The following is a 17,053-nucleotide window of genomic DNA, read 5'->3' as shown; positions in this document are numbered from 1 at the left end:
AGACTATTTTAATTAAGATAATTTTTCGGATCAAATTTAAAAGGCATAAAAAATTACTTTCCTTATTGAATTTACATTTAGAAATAAAATAATATAAAACAGGATCATTTAATATTATTTTTATTATTATTATTATTTTAAAAAAGACCAACATAATTCATTGTCCTTTGTTTTGTTTTTGTTATTGTTTTTGGGTTTTTTTGCTTGCTTGTTTTGTTTTTTTGTTTGCCTATCCAACAGGGGGCGCATCAATACATGACATATTTACGAATATTTGTTTATTCATTCACTAATATTTAGCCAATAAAATTGTTTTAAACAGGTGTGTGCTATGAGCGTAATTAAAATGTAGGGTATGGAAATGACCGATTGGCATTATGTTGCCTGACGCGTGACGTGGTAGTTCAAACTTTATTTATAAATTTTTTAATCATTTTTTATCTTACTGTAATGATGCTGAACATAATAAATAATCCATTCTAAGCCCGTTCTTTCTATATTAATAAAGAAAATAGTTTACTGTGGGCAACGGTGAGGCTGTTACACGGTAAAGACGCAGGCGATGGTATCTCTTTCCTGATTGGCTCCTCTCAACGTGAGGTCGTCTGACGTCTAACCATGAACAGGAAGAGGGTGTCGGGTCAGTGAGGCGCACACTTCTCAGGGGGAAATGGCAGAAACAAGCCTGGGTAAGATGATAACACTACCCCGAGCTTCACACACAACCTCAGACGCAGTGAATATGAGATATGTTTGGTGGCGTGTTAGTTGCAGAGCAGCAGCTGTACTGATATGGTCCACTGGAGTGATAGCTTTTCTTTCTACAGCAGACAAACTTCCTGGTTTTAGGTTTCTGCGTGGAACCATTCAGTCATATTCTACTTTCATTTTAAAGTGACAGGACCAGATTTGAACAAAATTGACAATGGGACATAATACAAGAATTAAAGTAGGACTGTCATAGTACCACAGTTTGGAGCAAAATCCTTTGTAAGCGTTCTTAATGGGGTGTTGATTATAAATTATCAGTTTTAATTTAATATATTGTATCAGAGCAGGAAAACAGTTTTACTTCACAGCAGTTGTTTACCAGCTCTACCAGAGAGTCAGATGAGTGGCTTTGTTTTGAAAAGTGAGGCTTAAATCTTTACAATCAAATATCAAGTCAAGTCTCATATTGAGATATGAAATTCCAGAGTTACCAGTTTTGAAAAAAATTAATGCCCTGTAGAATATAGTTGTAAAAGATATTATTTATTTCAGACAAAATAACCTACATAAATAAAAGCTTCAGTGATTTCATTCATTCAGGGCAAAAGATTGTCCAGACCAGTGATGTTTTTCTGGGATCTGGGACAAGTCTGCATGAGTCGTCAGGTAGACTTGCCTGTGGTAGGAAGATTCACCACTGTGTAATTTTTTTGTCTCCGTTTGAGGACAATGTCTCTCATGATGATTTGCTGACTCTCACATTTCCAAACTGATAGATGTCAAAGACTTTTTCCACCAAAAAATACTTTTTTCACAAGCTTTATAAGTTCTGCCACATTACACCATTATTGGATACTTGAGTATTTTCATTATTATTATTATTGAGATAACAATCACATTAAAATATCATGCATTTTATCTTTCCGATATTGACGCAAAACCGTTTATGCCATGAATTAATATCCGTTTTATCCGTCTGGTCAAATGAAAAAAAGTCCTGTTGTTATCTGGAACTTTTGCCTATAAATAGATCTGATTCAAATAAAAATGATATTTAAACCACTTGATGAAGACTAAATATGTTTTTGCATCTCCTGGTGATCCAGTGAGTAAATCTTTTACTGAAGCAGTTAGCATTTCTTCTTAATTAATTGAAATTCATCAAGAAAACATATTAACAGATCTATTGAGGGGGTTGTTTTAAGCATAATAACTTTATACCTTTTCCATAAAGTAGTTCTGAATAGTATGTACATTTTAATATGGAAATTAAATTGTAGTTTGAAAAGTATTAAATGACTGGATTTTGTCTGTAGGTGCCTTCCGTGCGGTGAAGACCCTCCTCGGAAGTACAGCAGCTGGTTTTGTGTTTGGACAAGCTGCCTCATATGCAGTCAAGCCGTCTCTGACTGAAGACGTCACTCTGCTGAACGCTGCCAGTCGAGCTGCTGAACGTGCTGGTTCAACCGGTGTAGCGGTCGTGGCAGCATGTTTCGTGTTTACATCAGCACTCCTTTCTCTTGGACTGGGTTTTCTCTTCAGTGCCGTAGTGCTGAAGCTGTTCAATAAAGCAGGTGTGACCCTGCCATGGTTGATAGGAACCATGTCCGGGGCATCAGTCGCATTGGGTGCAGTCGTCACTGGAGGGTTGGAGGGTATCATACCACCTTGGATCTACGTCATGGTTCAGGGCGCTCTGGTTCTTATCGTCTACTCATATTCCAACATCAGTGACATGACAACAGCTCTGTTAATCATCTTCACCACTCTGTACACCAGTGTTATGTTTGGACGATTGGGTGTCATACTTGGGTTCTTCTGTGTGGGACTGAGCATCATTGTTCTCTTTGCTCTACGACAAACTCTAATAGCAAAGTCACCGCCAAAACCAGAATCTAAAACCAGGTGCAAATTGTTGGAGAGAATCTTCTTCTACTCTGTTTTTGTGGCAATTTTGGGTTTTTTTGTTGGTTTGGGTTCAGGTGGGGCAGACGAAGGCACAAAAACACAAGTGATTTTAATGCTACAATCTGTCCTTTGGGTGGGATTTCTGTCTGTGGGACTGTTGGGGGCTGGCCTGGGAACTGTGGCCATGGTTGGACTGGGGCCAGAGGTGGCTGGAAATGTTGTTGTGGGAGTTGTGGTAATAACATCAATAGCTTTGAAAGCTGTTGTACTTTTGAGCTCTGCTCTAGGACTGAGAAGCTGCTCCGGAGCAGCTTTGGGAGCAACTGCAGTTGCAGGAGTGTCACTGGGCGCTGCGAGTGTTGCAGCAAAGCAAACATTTGGGTCTAGAAATTCAACATCGGTACTTTTAGGTTCCGTTATCGTGGGTGTACTTGTAGCCCTCAAGGTTCCAGGACTGACATCAACACAGCTGACAACCTCTGAACTGATGACAGTGACAATCACTGCAGTAGGGGCATTTGTTTTGGGTGCGCCAAAAAGCCCATTCCACACTGAGGTGAATCTACAGCAAGGGCTTCTCACAGGAGCGGGGCTAATTAAAGGAATCGGCATGGAGACGGTCACCGGAGCAGCGGCGCCTATTGGAGCCGGCGCTCTGGGGGCCGCAGCATTAGGCACGGCAGCTCTGGGGACGCTGGGGACCGTAGGAGTTTTGGTGGCTATAGTGTTGGCTTTGGGAAGCGCTCTCAGTGGTATGCTAGGAAAATCACCATCAACAACCAACACACACAGAGACTGAATGTCGGCTGAGTTTACATCCGTTTCTACAACTGGAATTAAACGCCAGCATTTTGCTGCTGCTGGTATTTTTCCAACAAAGAAAAATACCAAATGATAATATTTTTTGTTTTGTGTAGATATTTAGTATTTGTGTGTCATGAGAACCATGTGGTTTTGTCCACCAGGAAACATTGCTATTTGTGTCCTTTTCAGGACATAAATTATTTTCTGTAAAATGATGGATAATTAATAAAAACACTTTTTCTGTCATATGGCTTAATGAGACCCCCTCTCCTTTCTTTTCCTCACTTCTGCACACATCACATTTCCCAAGACATGACTGTAAGACTTTAGTGTCATCTTAACAACAGTAACAGAGGATTAGCTGTTTACCAGTGGGAGATGTTGGGGGTGGGAGGAAACAGAGGACTTATCGGAGCACAGAAGAGCACCAGAGAAGTGATTCTGTTTTCAGATTCAACCTTGTGATGCCGTTTACCCATTTTGAACATGCATTACTTTCAAAACGGTAGCTGCACATGGCTCCTTTCTACTGCAAATTCAACCGGATTTGGATACTGCAGGCCATATTTTCACTATGAAGTTTTAGTTTGTGAAGAACAAGAATAATTAAATTATCCTAAATGTCATAAAAGGTAAGAACCTTTCATGATGCATTTATATTCACCTAGGAACTGATTTTTTTTTCTATTTTATACATTTGATGGAAACTTTTGCATCTTTTCAAAGGATTTTACCATACATTTGGGAATACCGTCGGAGGAACCAAATGGATTACCTTTAAATGAACAGCATGTCTGTGGACCGTGTCAATACAACAAACACAGAGCACTCAACAGAGTGCTCTGCAGAGTATTCAGGACCGGCTCCCAGTGATCCGGGCCGCACCCGGGATGTGGCTATCCTCCAGTCCGGCTGCTGCCGCTTCCTGCCCCGGTCAGTGCGACTTACCTTTACCCCCGAGTCCTTGGAGAGCCTTTATCAGAACTACTTTCGTAGGCAGAGAGAAGAGAACCTGCTGGTCTTGGTGTTATTTGCAGCCCTCTTCAACAGCTTCATTATCATTATGTGTGCGGTGGTGTACACCGAGGACAAACTGGCCATGGTGGTGGTCGCCGTTGTGGGGCTGGCAGCGGATGTAGTTCTCTACTTGCTCTGCTGGTTCCAAAAACTCCCGACATCCCCTGTGGCAAGAGGAGCGGTGCCATACGTTCTGTGGCTGATGGTCACCATCCATGTCTTATGTTACATGGGACTGAACTTCGAGCAATTCTCTGATGCAAGCGACTCTGTGGGTTGGCAGGCTTTCTTCAGTTTCTCCAGCTTTTTGACTTTACCACTGAATTTGTTGCCCCTTGTCCTCCTTGCAACGTTCTCCTGTGGGATTCACACCCTGACACTGGGGGTCACTGTGGCTCAAAGGTTTGGCGATAATCTTCCGGGGGCCATGCTGGTGAGACAGGTAAAAAAAAGCAGGTGTCATAAAAGGTCACTGTTGGGACAAGAGAGAAATAAAACTTCACAACAATTTAGAAACAACATATTTCACAAAACAGGAGCTCTATCTGAAACTTTGCAAGTCTCAGCTTGTTTGATGTCACTGAAAATTGCATGACAAAACTGTTAGAAAAAGACAAATAAAATTGTATTTGATTTCATTCATAAAATAATGTTTAAGAGCATAACTATTATCTAGAAGACCTCTAGAGTTTTGAGGACCACAGAAATAGCTATGGTGGGCCAGATTTGGCCAGCGGCCCTTAAGTTTGACACATGCTCTAATAGTAATATGGCAGTATGACCAAGAATCGACAATGAAAGACAAAAGTAGTCACTTTTAGAACTTTTCTTTCCATACCTGCATCTGTAGATGCTGCATGACTCTGTGTTTATTTGTTATTTGTAATATTTCATTGATCAAAACTGCACCTCTGGTGCACATACTGCATTTATCATTCATCGACAATATGCTTGATTCACATGGAGGAGTCCATCAGTATTCAGCTGAAAGCAGCAAATTATCATATCATTACAGACAAAGAGTGGAGAGCACCTAAGTACAGGAAGAAAAGTATGACATTTTCTCTTTTTCTTCAGCTGCTGGCCAATGTGATGCTGTACCTGTGTGCAGCCATGGTGGGTGTGATGTCATTCTACATGGCCGACAGGAAGTACAGAACAGCGTTTTTGGAAGCTCGTCAGTCTCTGCAAGTTAAACTGACTCTGGAGGACCAGAGCACCCAGCAGGTAAGATGACTCAGGAGAACAATGTGACTTTCACTCATCTCTTCAGGAGACCTAAACTAACCTTAGCCACTGCTTTCCCTCCTAATTGGAACCTATCATGCATCCTAATATTGTGACCTTAACTGATATACAGTGTAATTATTTACATCATAGACATTCTTTATGCATTTTCCCATGAACCTACACCCAAATAGATCAGATGACAGAACGCTCTGTGCTCCTTAATTGCCCTGTGTTTTCCTCTGCTGCTGGCTAATCAGCCATTGTTTTCATCAGTGGATCAGTCATCAGGGACTTGTAAAAATAATGGCATCTTAGCTGTTGGGCAATAAAATGCAGATATGTTTTGTGTCTCTTGGGCAACAACCCCAATTAAGCTGGCCATTTGATTATCTCATCAAATATTTATTTTAACTCAGCTTTGCAATTTTAAATATAGTATTTTGTTTTGTTTTTGTTGCACCTACTTATGTCGAAATCTCAAAGCACGTTTATATGTTAGAATGGCCTACTCAGAATCCAGTGAATAGAAGTGCTTATCACCCTTTTATTTTATTTTGTTATTTATTTTTCTTTCTTCCTCTTCACAATACATTGTGCTGTTTTGTTGGTCTGTAACATAAAATCTCAATAAAATTCTTGAATGTTGAAATTTGTGGAGCTAATTGAAAAACATTTAAAATTTAAAAGAGCTGTTTTTCTTGTAGTTGAAAAAATAGAGAGTTGCAAACCAAATTCCAAATAACATCTTTAGAGATGGAAAAAAGAAAAAGAGACCGAACCTGACCAGAATATTTTCAGAACCACTAATTAATTGCTTTACATGTTGGGCACTCAGAAGTCTTTTCCTTTTTTATGTTAATCGAACACACACACACATTTCCCTTCCCCCCATGTAGGAGGAACTGTTGCTATCCATCCTGCCAAAGCATATTGCAGATGAGATGCTGCAGGGCATGAAGAACCAGGCCAATCAAAATGAGGTCCAGCAGCAGCAGTTCAACACCATGTACATGTACCGCCATGAAAATGTCAGGTCTGGATCACAAAATCAACTTTGATGCTACCCAAGAGTTGTGATTTTTGTAAGTGAAAAATGGATGCTGGAGATCATGTTGTTTCTCCTCTGTATATGCCTTTTTTGTTTCAGTATACTGTTTGCAGATATCGTGGGCTTCACCCAGTTATCCTCAGCCTGTAGTGCACAAGAGCTGGTAAAGCTGCTCAACGAACTGTTTGCCCGCTTCGATAAACTGGCCTCAGTGAGTATCAGCAATGAATGAATTACCTTAATCACGTTCGTTAGTGCTGTAAATAGTTATTAGCACCCTGATGCCTATATTTTCAATTAATCTTTTTATTCAGTAGTATAATATTAATCTTAAAAAATCTGTTTTTGCACTGTTAAATATAGAAACACAATCACCTGTTGCAAAATCATCTGTATCAATAGTAATGCTTTTATAATAAATGCAACTAAAGTATTTTTAAGGTGTTCTTTTTACTTAGCATCTCCTTTCCTGGGTTGAAAATTTCATATGATTCTGTTAGCAACAAAGATAGCCACTGATTCTCAGTCTATAATGGAGACGTTATTGTCTCGATTAGGAAATTGAAAATTAAGCAAATAATCAAACTAATACAAAACTGATATTCACACAAGCATATTTGAAAGCAAACAAATATGCAGCCAGAATTAGAAACAACATTTTCTGAAGGGCATGACTTCTGTGCACGCTACTGCTCAGTGTCTCACTAGTGTAACCCGGTTTTAGAAGATGCAATAGTAAAGAAATATACAGTTACACCAGAATCATATAAACTGTTTAGACATTTTGATCACAAAACAGTAGAATTCAAAATCTGTTGCTTTAATGGGTTTTTTTTTTTTTAGCATGATTTTTACTGTTTTTTGACAGGCCTTACTACCAATACTTTCAACCCTGTGCAACAGCTAAAGAACAGTGATCAGCAAGATGTTCTGAGATCTTTGTTTATAGATATGCTCAAAGTTATTCAAATTGATAAAAGTAAAGTTGTTGGGGTTTTTTTCTTTGTGTCTTCTTTTATGTTTCTGTTGTTATTTTGTCTTGACAAAATGTTAAGACAACCAATAAATGCAGTCAATGCATTTAGTTTTTATGCCTTCCAAAAAAAACTGTACCAAGCAGTTTTTTTGGAAGGCATATCAAAAAATAAAGCATTTTTGGTCTGAGCAAAATCACACGTCCTTCTTAGCCATCTTGTGTCTAGACTGAAATCCTAAAGAAATCCTGTAAAATTAGCCTAAAATAGGCATCCTTGATCTTTTTATAGAAGGGTTGCCAACTTCTAAATAAAAACCCAACACACAGTCAACAGAGTACAGTCATTGAAAGATTAAAATTTGAAAATATCAATGTCAGTGTGTTATTTTTGTTGCAAGTTTTTTAATCAGAATAGAATATACTGTGGTACACTCATTAAACTTTTTTGGTTGTGCATTCTCAATCGATATATTTATACAAAAAAAAAATCACAAAACCCACTGAAATTTCTATGAATTTGCATAGACCTAAGACACCAAGTTTAATCAGAGTCCCTGTATTAATAATTGTTTTCATAAGGTCCAATCTCTTTTTGTAGAAACTTTTGCAAATGAAATTGCTTTTATTGTTGTGCAGCAACATCACCAACTGAGAATTAAGATTCTTGGCGACTGTTACTACTGCATCTGTGGTCTGCCAGACTTCAGGGAAGACCATGCTGTTTGCTCTATAATGATGGGCCTTTCAATGGTGGAAGCTATTTCGTAAGTAGTGCCTCCTTTAAAAATATGCAAAGCGAAAAAGAAAATAGTTCTGTGCTTCCTGGATATGGAGATGAGCAATAAAGATGAACAATAAAGAGGGATAAAGTCACATCAAATAAAACTTCGACAGAAAATAACAGACTATTGAAGTATGGTGTGAATAGTCAAATATGTGAAGAAAGTAATTATTTCTGTATTTCACCAGGTATGTGCGTGAAAAGACAAAAACCGACGTGGACATGCGCGTGGGTGTTCACACAGGCACTGTGCTCGGTGGCGTCCTCGGTCAGAAGCGCTGGCAGTTTGATGTTTGGTCAACAGATGTCACTGTGGCCAATAAGATGGAGTCTGGAGGAATCCCCGGGTAGAAAAATAAAAATCTGATCTTACACCTAGCAGTTAACTCCTTGTGTCTTAAAACATTTATATGCTGCACAGGAGAGTGCACATTTCCCAGAGCACTAAGGACAGTCTGCATGGGGAATTTGAGGTTGAGCCTGGAAATGGAGGAGAGAGGTGTGAGTACCTGCTGGAGAAAGGAATTGACACTTACCTGGTTCTCAAACCCAAGCAGGAAGCAAATGGACTCAACGGAACTGTAAGTTATTTTTAGCCAAAAAAGAATGTTGATGCTAGCCTGTGGTAAAGATGAAAATTAACAAAAGTTGTTTTTTATGTAATGTTTAAATATTCCTTTCTTTTTTACCTCAGACACCTGGGGCACTGACCAGCAGAAATTCAAATCAGGTGATCAATACAACAATAACCAATGGGAACACAGTCTCACCTCAGTCAATGCTGACTAGCCCTAAACAGGAGGTAAATAAAATTGTATGTCTGTTTTTTTATTTCCTACTTTTTTGTTGCAAAGACTAACGTTGTACGCAACCTTGGCATTAGAATAATTTAAAAATTTATAATGTATCTTAATAACCTTATAAGCACATTTTATTTCTGTTTTGTTGCAAACAATCTTAGATAAATAAAATGGCTGATGAACAAGCAATCAATAGACGACTGCAGCAGGAACTTCTGGACAGAGAGTCTCAGCAAATGTAAGATGCATCATCAATTATTTAGTGAAGTTTTAAAGTAAACATCTGGTATACTTGTCCTCCCTATGTGGATGCCATTTTTTATGCATTATCTTTCAGTATTCAGTGTTGAGTTGTGTTGTTTTGAAACAGAATGAAGGATCAAATCAACCCCGTTTCACTGCGCTTTGTGGATGGAAAGCTGGAGGAGCACTACTCCTCGGAGAAGGAGAAGAGAAGTGGTGCAGCCTTCAGTTGCTGTGTCATTGTGCTCTTTTTCATCACAGCAATGGAAGTGTTTATTGACCCGTTGTGAGTGTTTCATCACTGAATGTTATTGCAAGTATCTCATTGTTAATTTATTTGGCTCTTATGAGCATTAATTTCCTTTTGTAGTGATTTTAATTGTTTCCTGTGTTCTTTACCCAGGTTGGTTGTGAACTACGTGACTCTCGCTGTTGGACAGCTGTTGTTGCTTATTCTCACAGTTTGCTCCCTAGCTGCAATCTTTCCTAGGGTGGGAAATAAAGCATTAATCTATTAATCATTCTTAAGCCTGTTTACCTCTTTTATGCTTTAAAAAAAATCTATTTTCAATGTTTCCATTTCTTTTTTTGCGTTATTTGTGGTTTGTTATTTATGGTTTGCTGTATGTTACAGATGTTCTCTAAGAGGTTGGTTTCCTTCTCAATGTGGATTGACCGCACGCGATGGGCTCGGAACACGTGGGCCATGGCAGCCATATTTGTTCTAACCATGGCCGTAATAGCCGACATGGTAAGGCTGAAGGACATCTTGACAAACACTGAATCTTTGTGTATGCTGACTGTTGCAATCAAAGGAATTAATCCGTTTTATGTTGTACACTTTTATCTCCATTTATTCAGAACTGAAAGAGTTCACCATTCCAAGCGGTTGTATTGTGTGTGTTGATTTCCATTAGCGAGTTTCCACTTTCCCATCATCAGGTTATCACTGTCTGCTACAGTTTTCACTGCATGCTCCCAGCGGAGTCCATTAGCTGTCTGTCTAGCTGCCTGCTGCCTAATTTGTCACAGCCTCACAGGAAAACCTGCTACACACACTGCTGAGTTTTGTCACATAGATGCAGAATGAACCTTTTTTGTGTCTTGGTAGAAGGGCATGAATGACAGTCCATCTTCAAAGAGCCCCTAAAATCATTAACCTTTTATATCCTCAAAAAGTGCAACTATGTGTAGGTAATATTTCAACTTTATTTAGAATTTGCTACAGGACAATACCAGATATTGTATAATATTAATATTTTGAAGCCTAAACACTATCATATAAACCCTATGCTTTACAAATTGTGGCAAAAAAGTTAAAGGGTTAAATGTATTATTCAATGACTTCTCAGAAGCAGGACAACACAATGGAAAGTGCAATGGGAGACATGAATGCAAACAGAGATTTGATCTTTCTGCAAAGAAAAAATAAAAAATAAATTAAATAAGAGCTATTTATCTCAAGTTATTCCCATTTAGATCAGGACAGCTGAGCAAGAGGGCAGCAACATACATACATGACATTAAGCAACAAAAGATGAAGAATATTAAGAATTGTTTGTATTAAAATCACTTGCACACAAATGAGGAGGATTCCAATAATTTTGCAGTAGCTAAATTTATTTAGTTCATACATTAGATGCCAAAAACCTAAATACTTTCTCATCTAGTTAAGTTGTCACATTACTGATGTAATCACAGATTGTAAGTTTCACATTTATTTGTTAAAAGGTATGTCGCAGCAGCAGGAACAACACCCAAAATGGCTTTGTATGTAAACACATGCCAGTGACTAAGGTCTAGGGAGGTAATTACCTTTTCCACAGGGGAAGGAAATAAGCTCATTATCCCAAAACTGCTTGTGGTAAAATTATAGCCCAAGTAAAACTTACTGGCAATGAAGTTTTTAATCCACTTTTACAGTTTTATTTTTTCAGCTCGATTTGTTTTATTGCGTTTTTGAACTATTTAATGTTTTTTCTGACAGTATTTTAGTTTGTAACATAAAAAATAGAAAATAATTAGTGTCAGATGATGTAATGTTTTTCAATAACAGCTTTTCATATGAATTAACACCCAATGTTCTCTGTATCTTTCATTTTTCAGCTAAGTTGTGTTCCACCTTCACTGAGGCTCTTTAACAGTACCTTTGGCCCGATGCTGGAGTCTCTTGGCGACCGAGGCTGTGCAGAAAATCCAAAGTATTACAGCTTCATGGCTGTGATGTCACTCATCGCAACCGCCATGTTGGTTCAGGTCAGCCACCTGATCAAACTGGGCCTCATGGTGTTAGTTGTCACAGCAACAGGAGCAGTAAATATCTACAGCTGGAGTGACATATACGACTTGTATGATTTTATACAGTTTGCCTCCTACAGGTAAGGAAGGAGGGAATATCGAGACAAAACTTTTTTGCCTGTTCCTCCATTTTGCCATGGATTTTTAGTGGTGTGTACATGTGTCATTTCTAATGTTGGGCCTCTCCATGTATTTTCAGAACATCCATAGTGCCATCAAAGTATCTCATGACAATGATGATCATTGTCATGATGATATGTTTTTACTTCTTTGCTCGCCATGTGAGTAAAACTAGGGGAACATTTAATGACACTTTCACTACTGATTTCAAAATATTCTTGTTTTATGAGGCGCCTTCTATCAAACTTGCATTTGTGTAGCTGGAGCGTCAGTCGAGGAAGCTGTTCTTGTGGAAGATCGGGGTTCATGACCAGAAGGAGCGGGTGTTCGAGATGAGGCGCTGGAACGAGGCACTGGTGACCAACATGCTGCCAGAGCATGTGGCCAAACACTTTCTGGGCACTAAAATGAGAGATGAGGTACAAGTCAAGTGCAAGTTTATTTCCATAGCACATTTAAAACAACAATATAGCAAAGTAGTTAATCAAAGTGTAACTCATCCCTATGATAACATTAAAAACAATAAAAAGTTGAAAAAACAAATAACTATGACAAACTGCTACACAGAATATGTGTTGAAGATTACAAGGTTCCTTGCAACTGAATGTGTGTAAGAATCTAATAAATCAATGGCATGATGGATCTGAGTTGGTTTGCTTCCAACAAAATTAACAGATCAGTTTAATAGAAATAAATTAAAGTATTTTTTTAATGTATGCATCCTGCAATGCATCCAAACCATTTGGGAATATAACATGTTTGTTTTTACCTACGTTGCCATCTTGTGGTTTCTTTCATAATTACATATTTAATCTTCTGAAATATAAAAATACGCATTATCACTAAAGTCAGCACAAACTACCTTAATGTAATTATTTTGTTGCAGGAGCTGTACAGTCAGTCTTATGATGAAATTGGTGTGATGTTTGCCTCCATTCCAAACTTTTCTGATTTCTACACTGAAGAGGGCATCAACAACGGAGGCATCGAGTGTCTCAGGATCCTCAATGAGATCATTTCAGATTTTGACAGTGTGAGTTGTGATGTCCTATCATAATGGACATGAATCATCTGTTTGCATTTTTTTTTTTACCGGTTGCAAAAAAGTTTGCACAGGTTGGAATTTACAGTGGATTTCTAGTCATTCGCAAAGGGTCAAAACTGTACATGCTCAAGTTCAAGAGAAACCATATACATGTTGGTGATGAAAAATGTCCTGGCAAAATTTTTGCATAGGTTTTTGACAATCACATTTTAGAAATACAGACTAAAATATCCTATTTAGCACCATAATCTCTTATGAAAAGGCTTTGTGGATAAATATTAGAGTCGAGTCACATCGAAATAATATGCGGATTGTCAAGCAATCTGGTGAGAGTAACATCAGATTGCTGATGTTACTCTCAGCAATATGGTTCATATTTCTGTCAATGTTACTGGTGCATTTAATATGTTTTTTTAGTAATATAAAATAATAAAATCAGAGGACCTTTAAACTATGCAACCTCACCTTATATCAACCAATAACTGGATAAAACTTTGACACAACTGAGTGTTGAGCAAGACAATAATACCACAGGATTAATATTAAGCTTATTGACTGGCCCCTGACCTAAAACTTATGGATTATGCTTAAGCAACAAGTCCATGCCATGAAGCCAAACAATTCAAATGACTACTACCATTTATTCTAAGAAGAGAGGTCAAATGTCCAGATTTAAGTATTTCACAGCCTTGGAGATGGCTACAGGCAGATTCTCTGGAATGTGTAGTGAGATATTTCACCAAATATCTCACATGTGTTTATTTAGATATCCTGGATTATGGTACACCCTATCCCACATATTTAAACATCATTTACGTTGTGTGGTCCTTTCACCACGGAAAAAGAAGGCTTTTGAAATGCACTATCAAAAACCTTGAATTCAATCATGTGATCAGAACTATATTAAAGATGTTTTTGTGCCCTGCAACAACAATGCTAAAGGGGAATAGTCAATGGATGAGGGAACAGATGGATAGATAAATGGGTGAGTGGATAGATTGATTGTTGTTTTTGTAACACCTAAATTAAGAATAGCAAATACCTCTTTTGCTCACCAGTTATTGGACAGAGATGAGTTCAGGTGTATCACAAAGATCAAGACAATAGGAAGCACATACATGGCTGCCTCTGGACTAACGCCCGAAAGCAACACCAATGGATATGGCAGCCGAAAGGTGTGATCCTATCTTGTGTCATCTACTTTAATTTGTGCCACACAAAGTGATGTTAACCCAACAAAGTTGCATTCTGTTGTTTCACAGCCAGAAGACCAGTCCCTCATTGAACGCTGGCAGCACCTGTCTGAGCTGGCAGATTTTGCCCTGGCCATGAAGGTCACTCTTGATAACCTCAACAAGCAATCCTTCAACAACTTCATGCTACGGATTGGTCAGTGAACCTGGAAGAAGGTGCCTCTTCTTTGAGTCTTTGCACACATTAATATCTTTTCATGTCGATTCCTTCAGGTTTGAATAAAGGAGCTGTTCTGGCTGGAGTAATTGGAGCCCGTAAACCTCACTATGACATCTGGGGTAACACAGTCAATGTGGCCAGTAGAATGGAGTCAACTGGAGTGATGGGCAACATACAGGTAGCATAAACATAGACAGACATCTTTAAATGTTGAATGGGACAAATGATTTTCAAATTATCTTTGCCACCCACCATTTCCCTAACCTTTCACCATCACTTCTAAATGTCAAATATGAACAATCCAAACAGTAGAGAGCTAAATCTAAACCCTTAAATAGTTCTTTATGTATGGGTAATCACAATCTGAATACCATTTTGAAGGAAACACTGGTAAGTTTTTTTCTGGTTTTATAAACTCTCATAGTCATACATAGTGACAACTGAATAAACCAATGCAACATTCTCTAAGTTTGAAAGTTTTAGGTTCTCAGAATAGCATTCATGTAAATATCTGTCCTGTTTTGCCATCAGGTGGTGGAGGACTGCTATGACATCCTGAAGGAATATGGCTTCCGCTTCATTCGAAGAGGGCCCATATTTGTCAAGGGAAAAGGAGAGCTGCTTACCTTTTTCATGAAAGGGAAAGACAAGTGTAGCGGCAAAGCAGGTCCAAGAACAACTGCTCTTCCGCACCAAGTAGAGGACCTTTCTTGACTTTTTTCACCTGAATATTTCAATGAACATGCAAATCGATTTAAGGGCAATGGTAGCTTTGCTCCACTTTTCTTGTACACAGTTTTATTTCCAACATATTTTTCTAAACTCTGCCACTTAGTTTAGCAGCAAAAAGGTACAGAAACCAATAAATTCAATTGCCAGCACACAATGATCATGACTATTAGGAAACTGCATTAAATTTTTGCAAAGTAATGCACTAGGTCCCACACTTATGACATCAGAACAAACAAACCTGTGGTCATTTCTAAATAGTGCCAAGAAACATAGGTGACGTTCTCAAATAAAAGAAACAGAATAAAAGAAAAGTGCCTCATTACTATTTTTTTATTTGTTGATGTCATTGTACTCCATATTTAAGTAAAACACAGAGATAACTAAGAATGCCACCGGAGTCAGAATGTAAATCTATGTCTATAATTCCATGGATGTATGTAATAAACATGTAACATACTTTGTTTTACCTTGTGGCTAATAACATTGCATTTACACTTTTAATAAATTATATTTAGTCTGTGTGTTTCGAATTATTTTACAATGTTTTGAATGTTCGGAATGTTATGCCAATATAAGTGACATCCTAGTCAATGAAAACTACTTATTAAACTGGAATGATTGCTTTGTTTACTGACATTATTCATATTTAGAGGGTTTTTTTCTTTTAAATTGAAATGTTCAGAATCAAAACCCCTTTGAGGTGGATAAATATATATATACACCAATAAATAAAATTTATTGGTGATAAATTCTATATTTATTGAGGCAATAAATATAAAATAGTGACTCCTCCAGACTGTTTCACACCAAACCTCTTAACTGATACTGACTCACATCTGACAGCATCAGAGCTGTCTGATACTGTTTTCATTACTTAGCCAAGGCATGATGTTTAAACACCACACAGTCTGTATAGCAGGACAACAGTCTTTATCTCATCTAAACTATACGTGCTCAGCCACTGTATTCAAAATAGAGAAAAGAAAAGGTTAAGTGTCAGAGTCATGTTAATGATTCAAACCCTAGTAGATTCTGGCTAACTGGTTAGTTGGGCATAATACCTCATGTTGCAGTTGTCAGAGTAGCCTGCACAATTATTATGTGGAGGAACTGAATCCCAAATGCCATCTAAAATTGAAAAGTTGATCATATCTCCAATGCAGATTTGTATTAGTTTCTCAGCATAATTTGCTAATAATAAAGGAGATTATAACTTTTTTTTATGATTGTTGTGAGGTAAGAAACAGCAGTCATGTTTGTGGCCAGTTTATCTACCACATTGACGAGACGGGCCTGAATGAAGTGTCTAAGCTGTAAACATCTGAAACAGAGTATTTGGGAATGTGGTATGTCTGCTCAATTATGCATAGTTAAAGTGAGATGATTGCTATTCCTTCAGAACATTATGTTAACATGTCACTCTTGTAATGAATTTAGGCATTTGCACACTATAATTTTGTTGGTACTGGCTAATGAATATAACAGACACACAGAAAGATGCAAACTGCAAAGAAACTGTCAGCAAAGAATAGCTTTTGGAGTTATGTTTAATAATTTCTCAGTCACTTTGATGATAAAATACAAATTGGTTCTCAGTATTAAATGCTTTAAAGACATTTTGGAACTAAACGTTAACGTTAGATTATTTAAATTAGTTTTTCTGCAGTTTAAGCACAATTAACTCATTTCAACACATTATTGTAATTTGTCAGTTCGCTGCTTAAAAAGATTTGTGTAAAATCTGCAAAATATATATATATTAGTTTTAAAATACATATGACATAAAAACAACATTTATACACTTTTGTATCTTCTGTTTAGTCAAATATTCTGTTATTATGCTAACTATGTTCCCATGCACCACCCATGGATTATATTCTACTCGGAAGCCTGCTAGTGTAGGAATTTCCGGCTACGTCAGGGCGTC

At 37.8% G+C, this 17,053-nt stretch overlaps 2 protein-coding genes across 2 annotated transcripts; both read left to right on the top strand.

Moving 5' to 3' along the window:
• Window positions 1-602: 602 nt before the first annotated feature.
• Window positions 603-3,669, top strand: LOC129369102 (uncharacterized). Its single transcript, XM_055044429.1, has 2 exons — window positions 603-689; window positions 2,028-3,669. Exons 1-2 carry the CDS (start codon window positions 671-673, stop codon window positions 3,416-3,418), a joined length of 1,410 nt encoding a protein of 469 aa, XP_054900404.1. The 5' UTR covers window positions 603-670; the 3' UTR covers window positions 3,419-3,669.
• Window positions 3,670-4,143: 474 nt separating this feature from the next.
• On the top strand, window positions 4,144-15,645 carry LOC129369253 (adenylate cyclase type 3-like). Its single transcript, XM_055044666.1, has 20 exons — window positions 4,144-4,882; window positions 5,518-5,667; window positions 6,567-6,703; window positions 6,818-6,929; window positions 8,331-8,458; window positions 8,664-8,822; window positions 8,897-9,056; window positions 9,170-9,277; window positions 9,437-9,513; window positions 9,646-9,804; window positions 9,922-10,009; window positions 10,153-10,269; window positions 11,625-11,896; window positions 12,016-12,097; window positions 12,197-12,355; window positions 12,823-12,969; window positions 14,040-14,156; window positions 14,244-14,370; window positions 14,448-14,572; window positions 14,926-15,645. The coding sequence occupies exons 1-20, from the start codon at window positions 4,205-4,207 to the stop codon at window positions 15,106-15,108; spliced, it is 3,285 nt and encodes a 1,094-aa protein (XP_054900641.1). The 5' UTR covers window positions 4,144-4,204; the 3' UTR covers window positions 15,109-15,645.
• The last annotated feature ends 1,408 nt before the right edge of the window (window positions 15,646-17,053 follow it).

Source organism: Poeciliopsis prolifica, unplaced genomic scaffold, assembly GCF_027474105.1.
Source record: "Poeciliopsis prolifica strain line A6 unplaced genomic scaffold, Auburn_PproV2 SCAFFOLD020, whole genome shotgun sequence".
NCBI lineage: Eukaryota > Metazoa > Chordata > Actinopteri > Cyprinodontiformes > Poeciliidae > Poeciliopsis > Poeciliopsis prolifica.
Note: the sequence above shows the minus strand (reverse complement) of the source record. Positions and strands in the feature narration are given on the sequence as shown.